The sequence below is a fragment of the Hemitrygon akajei genome, unplaced genomic scaffold (assembly GCF_048418815.1).
Source record: "Hemitrygon akajei unplaced genomic scaffold, sHemAka1.3 Scf000120, whole genome shotgun sequence".
Lineage (NCBI taxonomy): Eukaryota > Metazoa > Chordata > Chondrichthyes > Myliobatiformes > Dasyatidae > Hemitrygon > Hemitrygon akajei.
Window position 1 is genome coordinate 1,117,718 of NW_027332006.1, and position 23,228 is coordinate 1,140,945.

Sequence of the window (23,228 nt, forward strand, 5' to 3'; positions counted from 1 at the left end):
ATGCATTTTGTGTCAATAACTGATTTGGAAATGTTGGATTTGGTCTCTTAGCCAAATAGTGGACACAGTTTGGGAACAACTGGGTTCCAAGTATTGGTCCCTACAACACCCACTGGGACATCTTAAAGGCCCAGGAAGGGTCTTTAAACAGACCGACTACCAGAACAGACGAAGACCATTCGGCCCCTCCAAACCGTCCTGTCATTCAATAAGTCCTTGGACTGGTCCATTCGCCCCCCACTTTGCTCGGACCATTGGCCCCACTTGTAGGTCGATAGACTGCCGGTTTGATCCCCAATTTGGTGAATCCCTCTGCTCGCCATCACTCCATCTTTCCAATAAAATGCACCCCCTTCCTTCCCCTGCTGGGTTCATTCCCTCCGTCCCCGGGGAGTCAGCAACAAGCCGATCCGCCAAGTGTTCTCCTCCTACCTCTCGGTGATACATCAGACTCCGGCCGCAGGAGACGCTTCAGAAGCGCCCCCAACTTCCCTCGGAGGGAAATGGAAAGAAATCAAAAAGCGGGACATTTACTTTGAGGTTTATCCCGCCGAGGAAGCGGGGGAGATGATCTCTCGGCTGTTTCGCCTGTACTATTGGGTGTAATGAGTAATTGACATCGCTTCGCACCAATGGAAATAACGCAGCGCCTGAATCCTCTGTTTCTCTCGGGGCAATAATTATAACTGTTGCTCTACAGATCCCATTGAATAAAGTTGAAAGTTCAAAGTTTAAGTCTGAAAAGGGAGAGATTCATGGCGGACAGAAATCGACTGTGTCTTACATGTCCATGAGCGAGAGGCGGAGTCCTGTGTTAAATGTTTAACCATCACGGTGACTGAAGGCAGCTGTAGGTTCATGAGGGACTGTTACTGTCAGATTCTGCAGTTCTTGCGGCTGCTCATCGCACCCAGGACTGAACCCTGGTCACTGAGCATTGGAGGAGTCTGTTCTGCTGATGTTAGTCTTAATCTAGACTGGTGTTTAATATTGTGGATCTGTGAAAGATAAATCAGCTCTGTATCAAGTCCCGTGTCTCAGGTACTTATTGTCTCTACCACACTCACGAAGCAAATTAGGGAGGCCACTCGGCCCATCTGGTCCCTGCCCATATTTCTGTCCCATATCAGAATATCAAAATCTACCCTTGCCGTTCCCCTCTCACTCTCCCTGAGATGACAGGTTGCCCACCATGTAACCTACTCTAGAAAATGCTTAGAAAATGCTTAGAAAATGCCTACCGCATAGCCACCTATTTTCCTAAGCTCCATGTACCTATCTAAGAGTCTCTTAAAAGACCCTATTGTATCCGCCTCTACCACCGTCGCTGGCAGTGCGTTCCACACACACACACCACTCTTTGCTTTAAAAATCTTAGCTCTGATATCTCCTCTGTACCTACTTCCAAGCAGCTTAAACCTATTCCCCCTCGTGTTAGCCGTTTCCGCCCTGGGAAAAAGCCTCTGGCTATCCACACGACCAATGCCTCTCATCAGCTTATACACCTGCATGAATTTCCTGCATGATTTTCTCCGGGCTGAATAAAACGATGAGCTCACTGTGGTTGTGTCGTTCTTCAGGGCTCTGGACGAGGTTGGTTAAACGCCTTCTTCCCTGCTCTTTTCAACGTTTTGGGTCATTTTCACCAATTTTAAAGGACTGTGCCTCAGGCAGCTGGGTTGTTGGATTTGTTACATAGCAGCAGCAACAGATCACTAACGGAGTCTGGTTTCGATGTTAAAACCACTATCTTCATTAGTATCTGCTCCAAATATAAAAGATTAAATGAAATAAACAGAAGTTAACAGTTTTGTGCGTATATTTAGCTCCCAAACTATCAAGCTTGGGAAACAATGCTTAAAGTCTTAAGATGGTAAAATAGAAAAGTTCAGTAATCCACGGAAAAAGTGAGTGATAGGAGAGATTTGTAAATCCACACGAACGTCTAGAGAGAAGGCAATTACGAAGAATTCCACACACATTCCACGCTGGGTAAACGAAACAACAGTCGCTGAAGATCTTATCCGTCGATTAGTTCCGAAATCCTCTTAGGAATATCACCAGGTGACAGTCACAGGAATATCGTCTTCAAGTGGTTAGCACAGAACACCCCGATTCCAGGTAAGGGCCAACAAAAGTGATACCACAGGATACTCCAGCAAATCCACACATATGGATGATACGAAGTGACAGTCACACATCCGTTGTGCACTGCGTGCCGATGATCAGATCAACCCAACCTTTTGGGCATGGAAGAGTTGCAGCCTACAGCATTCACACGCTGAAGTTCCAACAGCTTGTCTCCCTCTCCCTCTCCCGCTCCCGCTCCCTCAGGCTGCCGCAGCTTGTGTCTGACGTCACAGCCCCGCCTCACTCAGACACTTAAAGCGACACTCACAGTAAGCGAACCTGCGGTCTCGCAACACAATGCGCCTCTAAAGTCTGACAGCAGACTAGCGAGTGAATCTTCGATGGTGCAGAGTCAGAAACCGAAGAGTTGCCAGTCTGAGTCAGGGCTTTGGGGCTGCAAAGAGAGATAGGGTCTAGAGTTTACGAGGAGGAGGAGGAATCAGACCAGCAGGATATGATTACAAAAGAAACATCAGAAACATTTGGAAACTGGTTGACCGGAAAAAAAGGTGGTTAATTTCTGCAAAATACTAGTGGAAATCAACAGATGAGCCAGAAAATGTGAAGAGGAATAAATAGACAATGTTTAGGCCGAGCCCCTTCAGCATGCCTAGCCTGTGTACTCCGCTGCTTAGTTGCTGCCTGAACTGCAGAGTTCCTCCAGCATTTTGTGTGTGTGCGTCTCTGTATTTCCAACAACTGCAGAATCTCCTGTGTTTTTTAACTGCATTTTACTTTGGCATTAGATACACGTTGGTATTGAGTATATTGTTTATGGGAGCCGCTTTCTGCGTTAAAACAGCTGCTGATTTTTCTATACACACGAAAAAAAATGAGGTATGGACAATGAACCGGTGCTTGCAGAAATGTTTAATGGCACCCTAATTACCCATAATACGGTGCGTTAAAAATTTCGCCTAAAGTGCCCTAAAGCACCGATGAAATGCGCAGGCGTCAGGCTGATGACGTCCCCGAGTATCACGCATGCGCGCAGTACCCTGCAGGCCTTGAAAATGTCGGGGGCAGGTAAGATCGATTCTCTCCGATTTTATATTAAACACCGACTTCAGGACGATTCCTGTGAAATCCGGTCACCGTGGCCAGCAATCCCGGAACAGTCCTGCTCTCTTCCCTCTCTTTCAGACCCACGATCAGTACACGGGCCCCGGGGAGCTTCCGGCCGATGAGGGAATGGGAACCGATGGATCTCTCAGACAGAGCTGAGCTCCAGCTATCTAAATGCAAGGATTAGGAACTGGGAGGAAGGGAACAAAATCTTTTGCATCAGCAGTAGAGAAAATTAGCTTTGTTCTACCTCCAATCAGTAACAAGAGAAAATCTGCAGATGCTGGAAATCCAAGCAACACACACAAAATGCCGGCGGAACTCAGCATTAGTACTCTTTTCCATAGATGCTGCCTGGCCTGCTGAGTTCCTCCAGTATTTTGTGTGTGTGTTGTTTGTTCTACCTCCTCCTGTTCTGAACTTTTCTACAGGTGAGAACATGTTTTGTCCCATTCACTCTGGGTACATGGTAATATCAAAAACCTTTGCCCTTGGCAACAAGTAACTTTCACATCACAAATGTGCCAGACTCCAATGGGACAGACTACTACCCTTCCCTTCACATTCATTGGCATTGCCATAATCGAGTTCATCACCGTCAGTCATCTGGAGAGGGTTCAAGGGAAATATTTATGTACAACACAGAAACTGCTGTTACCTGTCTGTATTGTGGTGATGCAAAAGTTGCTGGAGAATTTGCAAATGGGAAGAAGTGGAGTGAAATTTGGAAATCTGACTTTTTAAAGCGTCATTTAGCAAACAAGTCACATATGGACAATGTGCAAAAGCTCTGGCGAGAAAATCCTTCATAACCCGCTATAGGCCTGCTACAAAGGTTGTGTGAGAGTGCAGATGAACTCTATACAAGCCAGAGGAGATCAAAGTTTTTATCGACAGTGATTTGCTAGCTGTGAAAATGAATACCTCTCTGTATAAAATTCACTGTGCACACGTTTTTGCACATGGGATTTGATCGAGGTATTTAAAATGTTGAGAGGGATAGATAGATAGAGTTGAAGTGAATAGGCTGTTTCCATTGAGAGTACGGGAGATTCAAACGAGAGGACATGATTTGAGAGTTAGGGGGCAAAAGTTTAAGGGAAACACGAGGGGGTATTTCTTTACTCAGAGAGTGATAGCTGTGTGGAATGAGCTTCCTGTAGAAGTAGTAGAGGCCAGTTCAGTTGTGTCATTTAAGGTAAAATTGGATAGGTATATGGACAGGAAAGGAGTGGAGGGTTATGGGCTGAGTGCGGGTAGGTGGGACTAGGTGAGATTAAGAGTTCGGCACGGACTAGGAGGGCCGGAATGGCCTGTTTCCGTGCTGTGATTGTTATATGGTTATATATGGTTATATGGTTGTCACTGGGTAAAAAAAAAATACACGGTACATGATTTATGTGCACCCTTGTCATTACAAATTAGAGGGGACATTGGTGGGAAGGTGGGGAGACCTCCAGTGTTGTTGATGCCCTCACCTACAAGATGTGTATCCAGCTGCATTTTAAGGAGTTGGAACTGGAAATGGATGAATTCCGGATCATCCAGCAGTTGGAGGGGGTGATAGATATGACATGAAGAGAGGTGAGTTACACCCAAGGTGCAGGACACAGGAAACTGGGTGAGAGTCAGGAAGGGAAATGAGGTTAAATAGCCATCACAGAGTACTCTTGTTGCTATCCCACACAACAACAGGTGGAACACTTTAGAAAGTATTGGGGGGATTACCTGGCAGAGGAAAGTCAAAGGAGTGATAGGGGATTCATTAGTTAGGGGAACAGAACAGGAAGGGGACTAATATCCTCGTGGTAAGAGCTGCGAGAGCAAGTGTGGTGGAGGGGGGTGCTGATGTGGTTAAAATGATTTGCAGGGGGAATGGGAGCCAGAATGACAGGACAGATAGTGGAGAGGGTGATTTGAATTGAATTGACTTTCTTACATACATATACATGAGGAGTAGAAGTCTTTACGTTACATCTCCATCTAAATGTGCAATGTGTAATTTATAATAAATAGTTTGTGCATAGAACAGTCAGTATAACATAAATATGCAATTGTATCAGCATGAATTAATCAGTCTGATGGCCTGGTAGAAGATGATGTCCAGGAGCCTGTTGGTCCTTTTGCTGTGGTACCGTTTCCTGGATGGTGGCAGCAGGAACAGTTTGTGGTTGTGGTGAATTGGGTCCCCAATATCTTTTGGGCCCTTTTTCCACACCTGTCTCTGTAAATGTCCTGAATAGTGGGAAGTTCACATCTACAGATGCGCTGGGCTGTCGGCACCACTCTCTGCAGAGTCCTGCGATTAAGGGAAGTACAGTTCCCATACCAGGCAGTGATACAGCCAGTCAGGATGCTCTCAATTGTGTCCCTGTAGAAAGTCCTCAGGATTTTGGGCCCCATTCCCAACCTCTTCATTTATCTGAGGTGAAAGAGGTGCTGCTGTGCTCTTTTCACAACACAGCCGGTATGTACAGACCATGTGAGATGCTTGGTAATGTTTATGCCGAGGGTCTTAAAGCTGTTCACCCTCTCAGCCCCAGATCCTTTGATGTCAACAGGGGTTAGAGTGTCTCCATTCCTCCTGCAGTCCGCAATCAGCTCCTTTGTTTTTGTGACAATGAGGGGGTGTTTGTTTTCTTTACACGTCAGATGTTGTTCAGACCTCAGACAGAGTCAGCAATCAAATGGTTGAGCATGGTGCGATGAATGTGCTGAGCTGTGTATATCACAATGCAAGAAGCATCGTAGGAAAGCCCGATGAGCTCAGGACAGGGCATTATGATATTGTAGCCATTATTGGGACTTGTTTACACCCAACAGTCTGAGGGATTTAGAGGAACAACTTTGTAGAGAGATTGCGGACCATGCGTAGGAACAAAGGATAATTCAGTAAGTGATTTTAACTTTCCATATATTGAATGGGACTCCCATAATGTAAAAGGACTAGATCGGGTAAAGTTTGTCAAATGTGCCCTTAATCAGTACGTAGATTTCCCAACGTAGAAGTGAGCAATAAGCTGTTAGGAAATGATCAGGGTTGGTGACAGAAATTAGTGATCATAATGCCATGAGATTCAAAGTAAATATGGAAAAAGAGAGGTCTGGACCACGGGTTGAGATTCTAAATTGCAGAAAGGTCAATTTTGAAGGTATCAGAAAGGATCTGACAAGTGTGGTTTGGGACAGATTGTTTCCTGGCAAAGGAGTACCTGTAAGTGGGAGGCCTTCAGATGTGAATTTTTGAGGATGCAGAGTTTGTATGTGCCTGCCAAAATGAAAGTTGGAAGGTAACTGGTCCAGGGAACCTTGCTTTTGAAGAGAAATTGAAGCCTCGTATATTTTGTTCCTCTAAATGCCTCAGACTGTTGGGTGCTACCGAGACCCATTAATGACTACAAGTCATGATTCCATGCACTGAGCTCATCTGACTTTTTGTTGTCTTCTTTTGGTTTCTCGAAGCTTCCGAATAGTTTTTGTTCTTTTGTTTGCCCTCTCTTTGACATTTATGTTGGCTTTGGCTTCTCATTTTAGCCACAGTTGTGTCCTCCTGTCTTTCTAATGCTTCCACTTTTGTGGAATCACTCAGCTCCCGAATTGCTCCAGAAACTCCAGCCACTGCTGCTCAATTGTCACTCCTACGCTTTCCCTTCCAAACAAGTTTGGCCAGCTTCTCTGCTATAGAAACACGGAGAAGTTGAGTACAGAAACAGGCTCTTTGGCCCATGTAGTCAATGCCAAAAAAGCATTTAAACTTGCAGTGTGATCTGGACCAGCTGGCAAAATGGTTTGAGAAATGGAAAATGGAATTTAATGCAGACAAGTGTGAGTTGTTGCACTTTGGTATGAACTTTATTCCTTGGAATGTAGAAGATTGAGGGGAGATTTGATTGTGATAGAGGGGCATAGATAGTGTAAATGCAAGTTGGCTTTCTCCACTGAGATTGGGTGGAACTACAACCAGAGGCCATGGGTTAAGGGTGAAAGGTAAAATGTTAAGGGTAACATGAGGGGAAACTTCTTCACACAGACTGTCATCAGGGTGTGGAATGAGCAGCCAGCACAAGCGGTGCATGCAAGCTCGATTTCAACATTTTGTGTAGGTACCTGGATGGTAGGGGTATGGGAGTGGGCAGATTAAATAGTTCAGCACAGACTAGATGGCCCAAAGTGCCTGTTTCTGTATTGTAATTTTCTATGACTGTGTCAATAATACAAAAATTCACTCTAAGTCCTTTTAACAGCTGTGCGGACCAACCATTCATCTCAGAAGGAATTTTTTATATGGCGTTATAACTGTGGCACTTTAAGTTAATAATACATAAAAGAAAATCCCAGATGCACATCAAGAAAGACTATTTGCGTGAGACTGTTTCAGTTACTGTGGGGCCAGGCACCCATGCAGTTCAGCGGGGGGGGGGGGAATAATACCAATGGAGAGAGTCAAACTAAGGCTCAAATTGGAGATGGCAGAAATGCTCCTTTCTGATAGAGACAGGAAGAGCATCAGGGAATTGATGGTCATTCCAGATACCAGCACTCTGCCCAGTCAGGAGATGATATCTCTTCTAACTTGTGTTGAACCTCACTGTATCAGTGTGATACCAGATCAAACCTTGGCAACGCATGTAATCTCATCTGAAATGTTGTCCTAAACCCATTGATGGATTTTGTAAATCTTTTTACAGGTTAAAAATGAGAAAGAATTTGTCTCCAGGAAGCACAAACACGGCACACCAGTTTTGTTGTCTCTGTCTAGATATTTAAGAAGTGGAACAAGGGATCCTATCGACCATCCTTCCTGCTCAGACTGTGGGGAGGGATTCACTCGGTCATTTGACCAACTGGCAACCCATCATTTTACACAGGAGAAAGGCCTTTCACCTGCTCAGACAGTGGGAAATGATTCACTCGGTCATCTCAACTGAAGGTACATCAGCAAGTTCACACTGGGCAAGGCCATTCACCTGTTCTGTGTGTGAGAAAGGATTCAGTTGGTCTTCCCACCTGTGGACACACCAGTCAGTTCACACCACACTGGGCAGAGGCTGATCATCTGTTGAATTTCTGGGAAAGGATTCACTCAGTCATCTGACCTAATGCATCACCAGCGAGTTCGCACAAAGGAGCAGCCGTTCATCTGCTTGGTCTGTGGGAAGAGATTCACTCAGTTATCCAGCCTACAGAGACATAAGCGAGTTCACACTGGGGAGAAACCGTTCATCTGCTCAGAATGTGGGAAGGGATTCACTCAGTCATCCCAACTACAGAGTCATCAGCGAGTTCACACTGGGGAGAAGCCATTCACCTGCTCAGTCTGTGGAAAGGGATTCACTGATCCATCCAACCTGCAGAGTCATCAGCGAGTTCACACTGGGGAGAAGCTGTTCACCTGTTCAGAATGTGGGAAGAGATTTACTCAGTCATCTCAACTACAGAGTCATCTGCGAGTTCACACTGGGGAGAGGCCGTTCACCTGCTCAGTCTGTGGGAAGAGATTCACTCATTCATCCACCCTACAGAGACACCAGCGAGTTCACACTGGGGAGAAGCCGTTCATCTGCTCAGAATGTGGGAAGGAATTTACTCAGTCATCCCAACTACACAGTCATCAGCGAGTTCACACTGGGGAGAAGCCATTCACCTGCTCAGTCTGTGGGAAGGGATTCACTGATCCAACCCAACCTACAGGGTCATCAGCGAGTTCACACTGGGGAGAAGCCGTTCACCTGTTCAGAATGTGGGAAGAGATTTACTCAGTCATCCCAACTACAGAGTCATCAGCGAGTTCACACTGGGGAGAGGCCGTTTACCTGCTCAGTCTGTGGGAAGAGATTCACTCATTCATCCACCCTACAGAGACACCAGCGAGTTCACACTGGGCAGAAGCCGTTCACCTGCTCAGTCTGTGGGAAGAGATTCTCTGAGTTATCCCAAGTACAGAGTCATCTGTGAGTTCACACTGGGGAGAGGCCATTCACCTGCTCAGACTGTGGGAGCAGATTCACTCAGTTATCCAGCCTACAGAGACATCAGCGAGTTCACACTGGGGAGAAGCCGTTCACCTGCTCAGAATGTGGGAAGGAATTCACTCAGTCATCCCAACTACAAAGTCATCAGCGAGTTCACACTGGGGAGAAGCCGTTCACCTGTTCAGAATGTGGGAAGAAATTTACTCAGTCATCCCAACTACAGAGACATCAGCGAGTTCACACTGGGGAGAAGCCGTTCACCTGCTCAGTCTGTGGGAAGAGATTCACTCACTCATCCAACCTTCAGAGTCATCAGCGAGTTCACACTGGGGAGAAGCCGTTCACCTGTTCAGAATGTGGGAAGAGATTTACTCAGTCATCCCAACTACAGAGTCATCAGCGAGTTCACAGTGGGGAGAAGCCGTTCACCTGCTCAGTCTGTGGGAAGAGATTCACTCATTCATCCACCCTACAGAGACACCAGCGAGTTCACACTGGGGAGTAGCCATTCATCTGCTCAGAATGTGGGAAGGGATTCACTCAGTCATCCCAACTACGGTGATCAGCGAGTTCACACTGGGGAGAAGCCATTCATCTGCTCAAAATGTGGGAAGGGATTCACTCAGTCATCCCAACTCCAGAGTCATCAGCGAATTCACACTGGGGACAGGCCGTTCACCTGCTCAGTCTGTGGGAAGAGATTCACTCATTCATCCACCCTACAGAGACAACAGTGAGTTCACACTGGGGAGAAGCCATTCATCTGCTCAGAATGTGGGAAGGGATTCATTCAGTCATCCCAACTACAGAGTGATCAGCGAGTTCACACTGGGGAGAAGCTATTCACCTGCTTAGTCTGTGGGAAGAGATTCACTGATCCATCCAACCTACAGAGTCATCAGCGAATTCACACTGGGGAGAGGCCGTTCACCTGTTCAGAATGTGGGAAGAGATTCACTGATCCATCCCACCTGCAGAGTCATCAGCGTGTTCACACTGGGGAGAAGCCATTCACCTGCTCAGTCTGTGGGAAGGGATTCACTGATCCATCCCACCTGCAGAGTCATCAGCGAGTTCACACTGGGGAGAAGCTATTCACCTGCTCAGTCTGTGGGGAGAGATTCACTCGGTCATCTGACCTACGGAGTCATCAACAAATTCACACTGGGAAGAAGCTGTTCACTTGCTCAGAATGTGGGAAGAGATACATTCGCTCTTGCACACTACGGAGACATCAGCGAGTTCATACTGGGGAGAAGCCGTTCACCTGCCGAGAATGTGGGAAAGGATTCACTCTGTCATCTCAACTACTGGCATACCAGTCATTTCACAATGGGGAGTGGCCGTTGTTATGAATCCCTAGGTTTTGTTTGCTGTGGACTGTTATTTCGAGAGAGAGGGAGAGATAGAGATTAAGAAGGTGAATCAGTCTGACTTGCAGCTTGTTTACATCGCTCGCAGTTTGTTTAGTTTTAACTGAGGACACAGACACTCAGAGTCAGACGTAGACGAAGGAGGAAAGATGGAAGGATCGAAACCAGGGAACTAGTGGCCAAGGGTCACTGTTTGGAATTCTCCTATGCCCAGAAGGGTGGGTTAATTATCAATTCAGCATACATCAAATGTGTGGTTGTTACCTTGTTTGAGCTATAGGAGTGGATCTGATTTGGGGTATCCTGTGAAGACCACTGATGTGTCAACCCTTGCCTGGGTGTGGTGTGGTAATTCATTTGAAGACGATACCCCTTGTGACAAGTCACTTTGGGTGATAATTAGTATGTGAATTTGGGAAGATGACAGATAAAATCTACCGTGACTGTTCTCTTGTTTTACGACCATGGAACCTGTGGAATTCGACATAATTGCCTTCTCTTGACATTTACCCTGGATTACAAATATATCTCTCATCACCTATTCTGTGGTTGAACTGAACTTCCATACTTTACCATCTCAAGACTCCAAGCCTTGTTTCCCCTGAGCTCAATAGTTTGGGAGTTTTATTTATACACATATATACACATAATACTGTTAACTTCTGTATATCTTGTTTAAGTTACTATTGTTACGAAGGATGAACAGCTTTGATGGGCAGAAGGGTGCAGGGTTGCCCATGTCCCCCTCCCTTGGGAGAATTACAAACCGTTACTCTTGCCAGGCTGCTAATGAGAGAGAAAGAGATGGAACTAAAACATACTTGGACTGGAATATTTGCTTCAGATAAGGGAGAGATAACCCAGGGAGGAAGAGACTTGTTGTTCCACCATATTATGACTCCTGTAAAACTTATGGCTCCGGAGAGGGCTGTTTACTTGGTACTATTCTGTTGATTAAAATTCCTCAGTGGACAGCCGGAGTGGGCTGGTTTGATGGGCTAAGCCATTCAAAACTGATTGACACCTGAGACCCAGTGAGTAGGGATAAATGAGAGGTCTGGGGAGACACCCCCCAGACGCACCAAGAGACACACTAGTGAGCACTGCTTAAGTGTTGGAACCCACGAGAAAGTGTGGGGCATCGGAGACCGAATGAAGGATCAGTCAATTTTAACTCATAGTGTTTATAGCGAGGCCGGTGGGGCCTTGTGTGTGTGTCCACCCTTGCCTGGGTGACGAATCCACCATAGAAGAACGGTCTAGCTAAAGGACAGAGGGGTCATACCTGAATGGCCACAACAACACATCGACTGATCAAGATTGTAAAGGAAGGTTTGACTGGCTGTCACTGTTTGCTCACTCTCTCTCTCCAACAATTACAACACATCGACCAACAACTACCTCAGTACGTATGAACTGAACTGAACTTTATATTCACATATGACAATTCATTATCCCCTAGACATCGATAGAGCTTGTTTATGATTGATTATTATTATACCCACACTTTTAGGTTTAGTATTGCTAACGTGTATTATCTGTATATTTGCATTGTTGATATTGATTTGTATATTTTACTAATAAACACTGTTTTGATAATAGTACCAGACTCCAACGGATACTTCTATCTTTGCTGGTAAGACACCCAGTTATGGGTACGTAACAAATTGGGGCCTCGTCTTGAGATTTGATACCAAATTGGGGGGCCAGTGAACCGGGCTATAAGTCCATTATTTGTTCTGGTTGCGTGGGTAACCAGATGGGAAACCAGCAAAGATGGATATAGATGAATTTATAGAAAACTCGACTTTGAAGGCGCTAGAGAGTGCCAAAAAGACGGACTTGGTGAATATTGTGAAATGTTTAAATCTCCCAGAGGTGAAGTCGTCAATGAAAAAGTGGGAGATACAGAGGGCCATAGCCCAGTATTACATATCCGAGGGTGTGTTCACGCCGGGGGTATTGGAACTTATCCCTGAAAAGAAACCAGTTGTTGGGGTGGTTCAGTTAGAGTTGGAAAAATTAAGGTTGGATGCGGAACAGAAGAAAAGGGAGAATGAGATCCTGCTAAAGGAGTTAGAGGCGCAAAGGGGGCGGGAAAGAGCTGCCTGGGAGGTACAAAGGGAGAAGGAAAGGCTGAAAGGGAGATGGAGGGAAGGGAAAAGGAGAGAGATAGGCAGCATGCGCTGGTCATGGAGAGGTTAAAGGAACAGGGAAAAGACCGAAGGGAAGGCTCAAGAGAGGAGATTAATATTAGTAGGGAGTTTAGGTTAGTACCTCCGTTCGAGGAGACGGATGTTGATAGTTACTTCTTGCATTTTGAAAAGGTGGCAGTGAATCCGAAGTGGCTCAGAGATCAGTGGGTGGCGTTGCTACAAAGTGCATTAAAATGAAAGGCTCAACGGGCATATGCAGCATTGTCCATGGACGAGTCTGAGGATTATGAGCAAGTAAAGGGGGCTATCCTTCGGGCCTATGAGTTGGTACCTGAAGCGTATAGACAAAAGTTCAGAGATTTAAAGAAACTGTGGAATCAGACGTATGCAGAGTTTGCCTATGAAAAGGGTGTGCTCTTGGATCGCTGGTGTGCTGCAGAAAAGGTGGAGGAGGATTTCCATCGTTTCAGGGAGTTAATTCTGATTGAGGAATTTAAAGGTTATGTTTCGAATAATATCCGGATGTATCTGAACGAGAAGACGAATAAGCCTTTATCGGAATTTGCCAGGTTCGCAGATGAATATGCCCTAACCCACAAGACGAAGTTTTCCTCAAATAAGAGTTACCAGAAAGACAGTAGGGACGGTAAAGAAAGTCCACCGACTAAGGTAGAGAATAAGCCGGGAGCTAGTGGTAAAGGACAAGCAAGCTGGCAGGAAGGTTCCTGGCTTGACCTGTTATAATTGTGGAAAGGTTGGTTATATTGCATCTAATTGCTTTGCTCCGAATAAGGAGACAGGAAAAGGGAAAATGGCAGTCCCTACAGGGTGTATTGAGTCGATCAGCAAATCGACGAGGAAGGCAAAGGTAGATAGAGTACGAGAGGGTCGTGAGAAATTTATTTCAGAAGGGACGGTGCCTGTGAAAGAAGGAGAGACCCCAGTTCCAGTGAGAATCTGGAGAGATACTGGGGCTGATCAGTCATTGATCCTAAGTAAGGTGCTAGATTTTGGTCCTGAGACTGGAGAGGTAGTTTTAAGAGGTATAGGAAAAGGGACAAGAAGCTGTGACTTTGCATGGGATCATTTTTAAATGTGACCTGGTATCTGGACCAGTCGAAGTAGGGGTGCGGTCAGAATTACCGAGAGACGGCGTGGACGTCCTTCTTGGTAATGATTTAGCAGGTGGTGACGTGTGTTCAGCAATGAAACTGACAAGCAAGCCTGTGAGGGCTGAGGACACGCCCCTGGATTCTAAGATCTATCCCGCATGCGCAATCACTTGCAGCATGTCGAGAAAGGCGGCTGAGAATGAGGACAGTTTAAATGAGTCCAGTGTTGATTTGGCTGAGACGTTTTTACCGACACTGTACCAAGAGGGGTTAGGGGATGGTAAAGCGGAGAATAGGGAGGGGAAGGATAATAAAGGAGAGGAGGTGGACCTGCCCTTAGCAAGAAAATAATTTATAAAGGAGCAAGGACGTGACGAGGAGCTTGTGGCATTGAGGGAGTCAGTTCTTTCTGAGACAGAGCTGGATAAAGAACCTGAAGGACGGAGTGTTGATGAGGAAGTGGAGGCCGACCACGGTGCTGGTCGATGATGACTGGGCGGTAGAACATCAGGTAGTAGTACCGAAGGTGTATCGGGATGAAATTTTGAACTTAGTTCACAAGGGACATCTAGGTGGACATTTGGGAGTAAGGAAGACAGTGGATAGGGTTATGAAAGATTTCTATTGGCCAAAAATGAGGAATGATATAGCTGATTATTGTAAAAGGTGCCATGCGTGTCAGGTGGTAGGAAAGCCGAACCAGGTAATCCCTAAGGCACCTCTCAGACCGATACCCGCTTTTGAGGAGCCTTTCTCCCGAATCATTGTGGATTTTGTGGGACCTTTGCCTAGAACAGCGAATGGGCGGCAGTACGTCATGACCATGATGTGTGCCGCTACACGATTTCCAGAGGCTGTGCCCCTGGGGAATATTACGACCCCTGCGGTGGTGAAGGACCTCATTAAATTCTTTACCACAGTGGGGCTACCTAAGGAAATACAATCGGATCAGGGGAGTACATTTACATCCAGAGCATTTCAGCAAATGATGACACAGATGGGAGTTAAACAAATTTTAGCTTCTGCATACCATCCGGAATCTCAAGGAGCGTTGGAAAGATTCCACGCTACATTAAAGACTATGATTAAAACTTACTGTCAGGAAGACGTTCGAGACTGGGATGATGCATTACCACTTCTGTTATTTGCAGTGAGGACACGGTTCAGGAATCTCTGGGGTTCAGTCCGTTTGAGCTCGTTTTTGGTCACAGACCCAGAGGACCTTTAACCCTACTTAAAAGAAGTGGTCTAGCCCGAACGTTCAAGTCAGTGTGATTGACTATGTTTTAAAATTCTGGGAAAGACTCCATAAAGTATGCACCTTGGCAAAGGAAAATTTAAAAGACTCCCAGATGAGAATGAAACAATGGTATGACAAATGTACCCGAGAGCAAGAATTTCACGTGGCCGATAAGGTCTTGGTCCTAATCCCTGTAGTTACCAACCCCCTACAGGCGAGGTTTCAAGGACCATACAAAGTAGTTAAGAAAATAGACTCGCTGAACTATGTGATTGAAACCTCTGATAGACGCAAGCCGAACCAGTTGGTTCATGTAAACATGCTGAAAGGTTATCATGAAACGACCCCCGTGGAGGTCGGTGCAGTCACGAAAACTGATGAGGTAGAGAAGAGTGTTGAGTAGGACCCAGAGCGTTTTGAAAAGGTAAGTATAATGCCCACCAGACTAGAGAACTGTTATTCTAGCCAACCTTGCTGATAAAGTCAATCACTTAGAGCCTGAACAAAGAGAGCAGTTAACACAGCTCATTAAACAGCATACAGATTTATGTCCAGATGTTCCAAGGAGGTGTAAAGGAACAGAGCATGATGTCATTGTTATCTCGAACCAGCCTATTAAACAATCCCCTTCCCGGATGAATTTGGAAAAGAGCAGGCCAGTAGAAAAAGAAATTGAACATATGCTAGCTGCTGGTATAATTCGTGAATCCTTTTCTGCGTGGGCCTCTCCCTGCGTGGTAGTACCGAAACCGGACGGTACCATAAGATTCTGTACCGATTACAGAAAGGTGAATGCTGTCACGCAGACAGATGCTTACCCTATCCCTAGGGTGGAGGATTGCATTGATAAAATGGGGAAAGCGAGGTACACCACTAAGATTGACTTGTTAAAGGGATACTGGTGCGTTCCTTTAACGGACAGGGCTCGAGAAATTCCAGACTTTGTCACCCCATCCAAGCTTTACGAGTACAACGTCTTGCCGTTCGGAATGAAAAATGCACCAGGGACATTCCAGAGGATGATTGACATGGTGATAAAAGGGTTAACAAATATCAAGGCTTATATTGACGAATTGGTAGTTTGGAATGACACCTGGGAGGAGCACATTGAGGCTGTAGAAAACCTGTTCAAAAGAATGTCTGCAGCCCAACTTACAGTGAACCTTGCAAAGAGTGAATTTGGGCATGCCACAATCACCTACTTGGGGTATGTGGTAGGGCAGGGGCAGTTGGCTCCTGTGCAGGCAAAAGTACAGGCTATTTCTGAGGTTCCTCTACCAACAAATAAGAGAGCCTTAAGAAGATTTTTGAGCATGGTGGGGTACTATCGAAAATTTTGTAAGAACTTTGCTGATATCGCCCTCCCGCTTACAAAACTACAGAAGGAAGAAAAATTTGAGTGGAACAATTCTTGTCAGGATGCTTTTGACAAGTTAAAAACCATACTGTGCCATCACCCTGTGTTAAAGGCACCTGACTTGTTAGAACCTTTCTCCCTGGCGACTGATGCAAGTGATGAGGCTGCAGGGGCAGTCCTATTGCAGAAAGCAGGGGATGGGGTGGAACACCCGGTAGCGTATTTCTCTCGGAAGTTCAATGTGCACCAGAGGAATTACTCTACCATAGAAAAAGAATTGTTGGCACTTGTTTTGGCAATGCAACACTTTGAAGTGTACATTTGTTCAGCACAAAGACCTTTAATTGTTTATTCAGATCACAACCCTTTGGTATTCCTGGCTAACATGAACAATAAAAACAGGAGATTATTAAATTGGAGTCTGATGCTACAAGAGTTTGATATTCAGATACAACCTATTAAAGGAAGTGACAATGTAATCGCTGGCTGTTTATCTAGATGCTAAGTGAAGGTATATCTGTATTGCTTTATAGTTAAGAACACTTCCGTGTTTTTTTTTGCTAAACCCTGTAATCCTGTAAAACGCTGTACTAGTTAATGTTCCCCTTTGGTGAAAATTCCTAGAAGGATGGGGGTGTTACGAAGGATGAACAGCTTTGATGGGCAGAAGGGTGCAGGGTTGCCCATGTTCCCCTCCCCTGGGAGAATTACAAACCGTTACTCTTGCCAGGCTGCAAATGAGAGAGAAAGAGCTGGAACAAAAACATACTTGGACTGGAACATTTGCTTCAAATAAGGCAGAGATAACACAGGGAGGAAGAGACTTGTTGTTCCACCATATTATGACTCCTGTAAAACTTATGGCTCCGGAGAGGGCTGTTTACTTGGTACTATTCTGTTCAGTAAAATTCCTCAGTGGACAGCCGGAGTGGGCTGGTTTGATGGGCTAAGCCATTCAAAACTGATTGACACCTGAGACCCAGTGAGTAGGGATAAAAGTGAGATCTAGGGAGACAACCCTCAGACGCACCAAGAGACACACTAGTGAGCACTGTTTAAGTGTTGGAACCCACGAGAAAGTGTGGGGCATCGGAGACCGAACGAAGGATCGGTCAATTTTAACTCATAGTGTTTATAGCGAGGCCGGTGGGGCCTTGTGTGTGTGTCTACCCTTGCCTGGGTGACGAGTCCACCATAGAAGAACGGTCTAGCTAAAGGACAGAGGGGTCATACCTGAATGGCCACAAAAACACATCGACGGATCAAGAACGTAAAGAAAGGTTTGACTGGCTGTCACTGTTTGCTCGCTCTCTCTCTTTCTCTCTCTCTCCAACAATTACAACACATCGACCAACAACTACCTCAGCCTGTATGAACAGAACTGAACTTTATATTCACATATGACAATTCATTATCCCCGGACATCGATAGAGCTTGTTTATTATCGATTATTATTATACCCACACTTTTAGGTTTAGTATTACTAACGTGTTTTATCTGTATATTTGCATTGTTGATATTGATTTGTATATTTTACTAATAAACACTGTTTTGATAATAGTACCAGACTCCAACGGATACTTCTATCTTTGCTGGTAAGACACCCAGTTACGGGGTACGTAACACTATGTTATAAGTAGATCCTAATAAAGGTCGTTTTAACATCAAAAACAGACTCCAAGTGTAGTTTATTGCCGCTGGTTCGTGTCTAAAGCGTTGCGATTCATAACAAAATTGGGGCCTGCGTCCGGGATATGAACAAATTTGGGGACTTATTGATTTATTATTGATTTCATTGGGGAAATCCCTTCTGATTGGTTTGTGTGTGGAAAATCAGCAGCAATGGATGCTGATAGATGTCTGGAAGCGCCAACCTCTGAGGCATTAGAGGACGCCAGAACTTTTGAGTTGTTGAGTATTGCCAAAAGGCTAAAACTTGCTAAGGTGAAATTGACAATCAGGAGGGCACAGATGTGTTTAAAGTGGAGGAATTGGAGGTGTTTCCTGCAAGTAAACCTAGTGAGCTTGAGCTCCAGTACAAGTGAGAAAAATTAAAGATGGAGGCTGCGGAAAGTCAGAGGCAGTTTGAGGCTAGGGAGGCACAAAAGCAGAGAGAAGAGGCAGAAAAAAAACAGAGGGAGGAAGCAGAAAGGCAGAGGCTGCTCGAGCTGGAAAAGATAGAGAGATTGCAGCAAAGGGGTCGAGTGTTAGACTCTGGTGATAAGTTTGAGGCCAGTCGGGAAGTTAAATTGGTACCTCCATTTGACGAGACAGAGGTTGATAAATACTTCCAGCATCATCTTTCGAGAAGTTTCTGTCCCCCTCTCTCTCTCATCGCTCTGGACGCCTCCCCCTCTCTCTCTCTTAATAGCAGCAGAGTTCATGGGGTCTATTTTGGACCCCGTTACAAAGTAGCGTTACCCCTAACACCCCGAATAAGAGCTTCCAAAAGAGTAGCAGGGATCACCAGGGTAAACCAGAAATTAAAGCTGGGACTAGTGCAAGAGTAAGGATGAAGGGAAACAGTTAAAGGAGAAATATTCTAATCTTACTTGTTACTATTGCCAGAAAGCTGGTCATAAGATGGCTATTAGTTCCATCCTGAAGAGAAAAAACGAAAAGAAGGCAGTCCCAAATGCCGGTGTTCAGTATGTTGAAGCACCTATAAACCCACAGTGTTTTGAACATTCTGTTAAGGCTCAGATAAGGACTGAGAGGTCTGACCGAGTTAAGAAGCGATTCGATCATTTTATGTCAGATGGATTTGTATTAGTAAAGGAGGGGTCAACCCCGGTACCAGTGAAAATTCTTCGAGTTACTGGGGCTTCTCAGTCACTTATATTAGACAGTGTTCTAAAGTTTGGTGATGCATTGGGCTTCTCAGTCACTTATATTAGACAGTGTTCTAAAGTTTGGTGATGCATTGGGGGCAGCATGGTTTCTGTGCCGTTGTACAAGGTAACTTTACAGTCAGGGTTGGTTTCGGGACCTGTTAAAATCGGATTGTGCTCCAGTTTACCGGCGGGAGATGTTACTTTGCTGTTAGGGGATGACCTGGCAGATGGTAACGTTGTTCCTGCAGTGCAGTTGACAACTAAGCCAACCACTGACGACCCACAGATGGATTTTAACATTTATCCTTCCTGCCCAGTAACTCGAAGTATGGCTAAAAAGTCTGCTGACGCAGACGGTTCTGTGCAGCTTGATTCTGATACCCATGATAGCCATTGAGAGTTAGGGGGCAAAAGTTCTAGGTGAGATTAAGAGTTCGGCACGGACTAGGAGGGCCGGAATGGCCTGTTTCCGTGCTGTGATTGTTATATGATTGTTATATGTTATAGCCAAAATCGGGATTCAGGTTATGATGACTTGTCAGGGACTTTACTGCCTTCATTGTTTCAACAGGATTCCGGTAGTAAGTCTGATGAGAAAGATTTATCCCTGTCAAGGAAGGAGGTTATAGCAGAACAGAACCCAGACCCTGAGATTGAAGTTTTAAAAATCAGCTCTCTCAGATGATGAGATCAAGAAAATGCCAGTCGGGTATTATCTCAAGGATGGAGTGTTAATGAGGAAGTGGAGGCCACCTGCTATAGAGTGAGGCATGGACAATTGTTCACCAAGTTGTAGTTCCTACAGTTTATAGGACTGAAATTTTAACCATGGCCCACAGTATGGCTTTAGGTCGAGATTTTGGAGTGAATAAAACTGTAAACAGGATTATGAAATAATTTTACTGGCCGAATTTGAGGAAAGATGTTGTGACCCTTTGCAGAACCTGTCACACTTGTCAAGTTGTGGGTAAACCTAATCAGGTCACCCCAGTGGCCCCACTCTGGCCTATACCTGCATTCGGTGAACCCTTTTCAAAATTTATAGTGGATTGTGTTGGCCCATTGCCAAAGACTAAAGCTGGCCATCAGTATTTGCTAACTATTATGTGTACTGCATCCAGATTCCCAGAGGCAATACCTCTCAGAAATATTAAAGCTAAAACTGTGGCGAAGGCTCTTACCAAGCTTTTTACTTTATTTGGTTTGCCTAAAGAAATCCAGTCTGAACAAGGAAGTAACTTTACATCTGGATTATTCCAGGAGGTAGTTTATGAACTGGGAGCTAAACAAGTTATATTGTCTGCATACCATCCGGAATCACAGGGTGCTGTAGAAAATTTTCATTCTACCCACAAAACAATGATTAGGACATATTGTGTTGAAAATGGAAAAGACTGGGATGAAGGAATACATTTGTTTTTGTTCGCAGTCAGAGCGTTGGTCCAGGATTCACTGGACTTTAGTCCATTTGAACTGGTATTTGGTCATAGAGTGAGAGGACCTTTGACCTTGTTAAAGGAACAGTGGATTGATGGAGATGTACATATTAACTTGTTAGGCTATGTTTTGAAGTTCAAAAATATATTACACCAATCCTGTAGAGAAAACTTAATGATTTCTCAAGACAAAATGAAGTGTTGCTTTGATAAGCAGGCTCGCGAAAGAAAATACCAGGTGGTAGATAAGGTGCTAGCCTTATCTCCAATGTTGACAAATCCACTTCAGGTGAAATTCAATAGACCGCATGAAATAATCTCTCAAATTAATAATCTGAATTATGTTATTAAAACACCCGACCAACGTAAACTAACACAGGTGGTACACATAAATATAATAAAGCCTTATTTTGACAAGCAGGCACCATCTGTGAGTGTTGTTGTTAAAACATATGAATCTGGCAACCCTGAGAATGAAGCATTTGACTCGTCTGAGAATTTTCACAAGCCAAACGTGGTCCCAGTTAGGCTAATGAACTCCGTTGTTCCAGAAAACATTGATAACAAGTTGTCTCATCTGCAGCCAAAGCAACAACAACAGCTGAAGGAATTAATTCTGAAGTTTAAAGATTTATTTCCGGATATTCCCAAGCAAACCACGGTCGCAGTACATGATGTACATATTGGTCAAGCGAAACCTATTAAACAAAACCTATATCGCATGAACGTAGAAAAGTGTAAATTGGCTGAGCAAGAAATTGAATATATGCTGGGAAATGGTATTATTAGTCCTTCAGCATCAGATTGGTGTCACCATGCGTTATTGTGCCCAAACCTAATGGTAGTGTTAGATTTTGCACTGATTATAGGAAGGAAAATGCAGTAACAAAATCAACGATAAGGTTGGAATAGCTAATTTCTTAAAAAGATAGATCTGTTGAAAGGGTATTGGTGTGTTCCATTGACGGACAGAGGTAGAGAAATTTCTGCATTTGTGACACCATCTGGTTTGTGTGAATACAATATCTTAATACAAAAATGCTCCAGGAACATTCCAGAGAATGATTGATTTTGTAATTCGAGGGCTAGAACACACAGATGCTTATATTGATGACTTAGTCACAGGGAGTGACACTTGGGAAGAGCATATCTCTGCAGTAGAAAAGCTGTCTGACAGGTTTTCCCAGGCCAGCCTTACAGTTAACTTGGCTGAGAGTGAATTTGGCCATGATACTGTGACCTGTCTTGGCTATGTTGTAGGTCAAAGCAAGTTGGCTCCTGTTCTGGGCAAAAGTCCAGGCAATTTCTCAAGTTCCTATTCTGACTGCTAAGAAGGGTCTTAGAAGGTTTCTGGGAATGGATGGATATTATCGTAAGTTCTGTAAGAACTTTGCTGCTATCGCTCTTCCTCTGACCAATCTCCTGAAGAAGGGTGAAAAGTTTGTTTGGGCCGAGCCTTGTCAGGAGGCATTTGATCGATTGTTATCAGTATTTCAGATTAGGCCAATCAATGTAGTGCTGTCAGCAAATTTAATTAGCAGATTGGAGCTGTGGGTGGCAACACAAGTCATGTGTGCACAGAGAGTAAAGGAGGGGGCAAAAGAGACAACCCTGTGGTTATGTGTGCTGAGGGTCAGAGAGACAGAGGAGATGGAGCCCACTCTTACTACCTGCTGGCGATCTGACAGTAAGTCCAGGATCCATCTAAACAAGGCAGGGTGAAGGCCGAGGTCTCTGAGCTCCTTGTCGATATTTCACGCCTTCGTATGGCTACTGCTCTGCCCATGACTGCAAGGAACTGCAGAGAACTTTGGAGAACAGAGAACATCAGAGAAACAAGCCTCCACTCCATGGACTCTTCCTACACTTCCCCTGCCTCGGAAAAGCAGGCCATGTACTCAAAGATCCTCACAACCTGGACATTTTTGCAGCAAACCTGCTCCCACATTGGCGGAGAGATACAAAAGCCTTAAAGTGCGTAACACCAGGCTGAAGGACGGCTTCCTGTCGGCAGTTATAAGCCAAATGAATGATAAAATGGACTCGACCTCACAATGTAACTCGACGTGACCCTGCACCATATGTCTATCTGCACTGCACTTTCTCTGCAGCCATAATGCTTTGTTACAGTGAGTGTTTTGTCGTATATCAGCTCAATGTACTGTTGTAATGTATCGATCTGTGTGGATGGTACGTCAGACAAGATTTTCACTGTGTCTCAGTACGTAATAAGAATAAACAAATACCCCGTTTTAATTGTGTGGAAATGTTAGACACACTGAGCTTCTGCTCTGGAACCGCAGAAGGAAACAGAACTGTTGTCATTTCTGAGGAATGCAAAAGAATAGAAAAGGCTTCAATCTCTCATTATGATCTGCAGTAACTGGGATCAGGTGACCGGTGGTGGGTCTCCCATATCAATATCAGAATCAGGTTTAATAGCACCGGCATATGTCATGAAATTCGTTGTCTCTGCGGCAGCAGTAGAACCTAATTCATAACCATAGATTTTAACAATTGTGATTTAATATAATAATATAAATATTACATAGT

General features: G+C 44.8%; 1 protein-coding gene across 1 annotated transcript in view; it reads left to right on the plus strand.

The window, feature by feature from the left end:
• The window catches only part of LOC140723590 (uncharacterized), a 104,275-nt gene extending 94,603 nt beyond the window's left edge, over positions 1-9,672 (plus strand). Inside the window, 3 exon segments of the mRNA XM_073038156.1 lie at positions 7,253-7,270; positions 8,384-8,876; positions 8,878-9,672. Of these exon segments, the coding sequence (XP_072894257.1) occupies positions 7,253-7,270; positions 8,384-8,876; positions 8,878-9,672 (1,306 nt within the window).
• Positions 9,673-23,228: the final 13,556 nt, after the last annotated feature.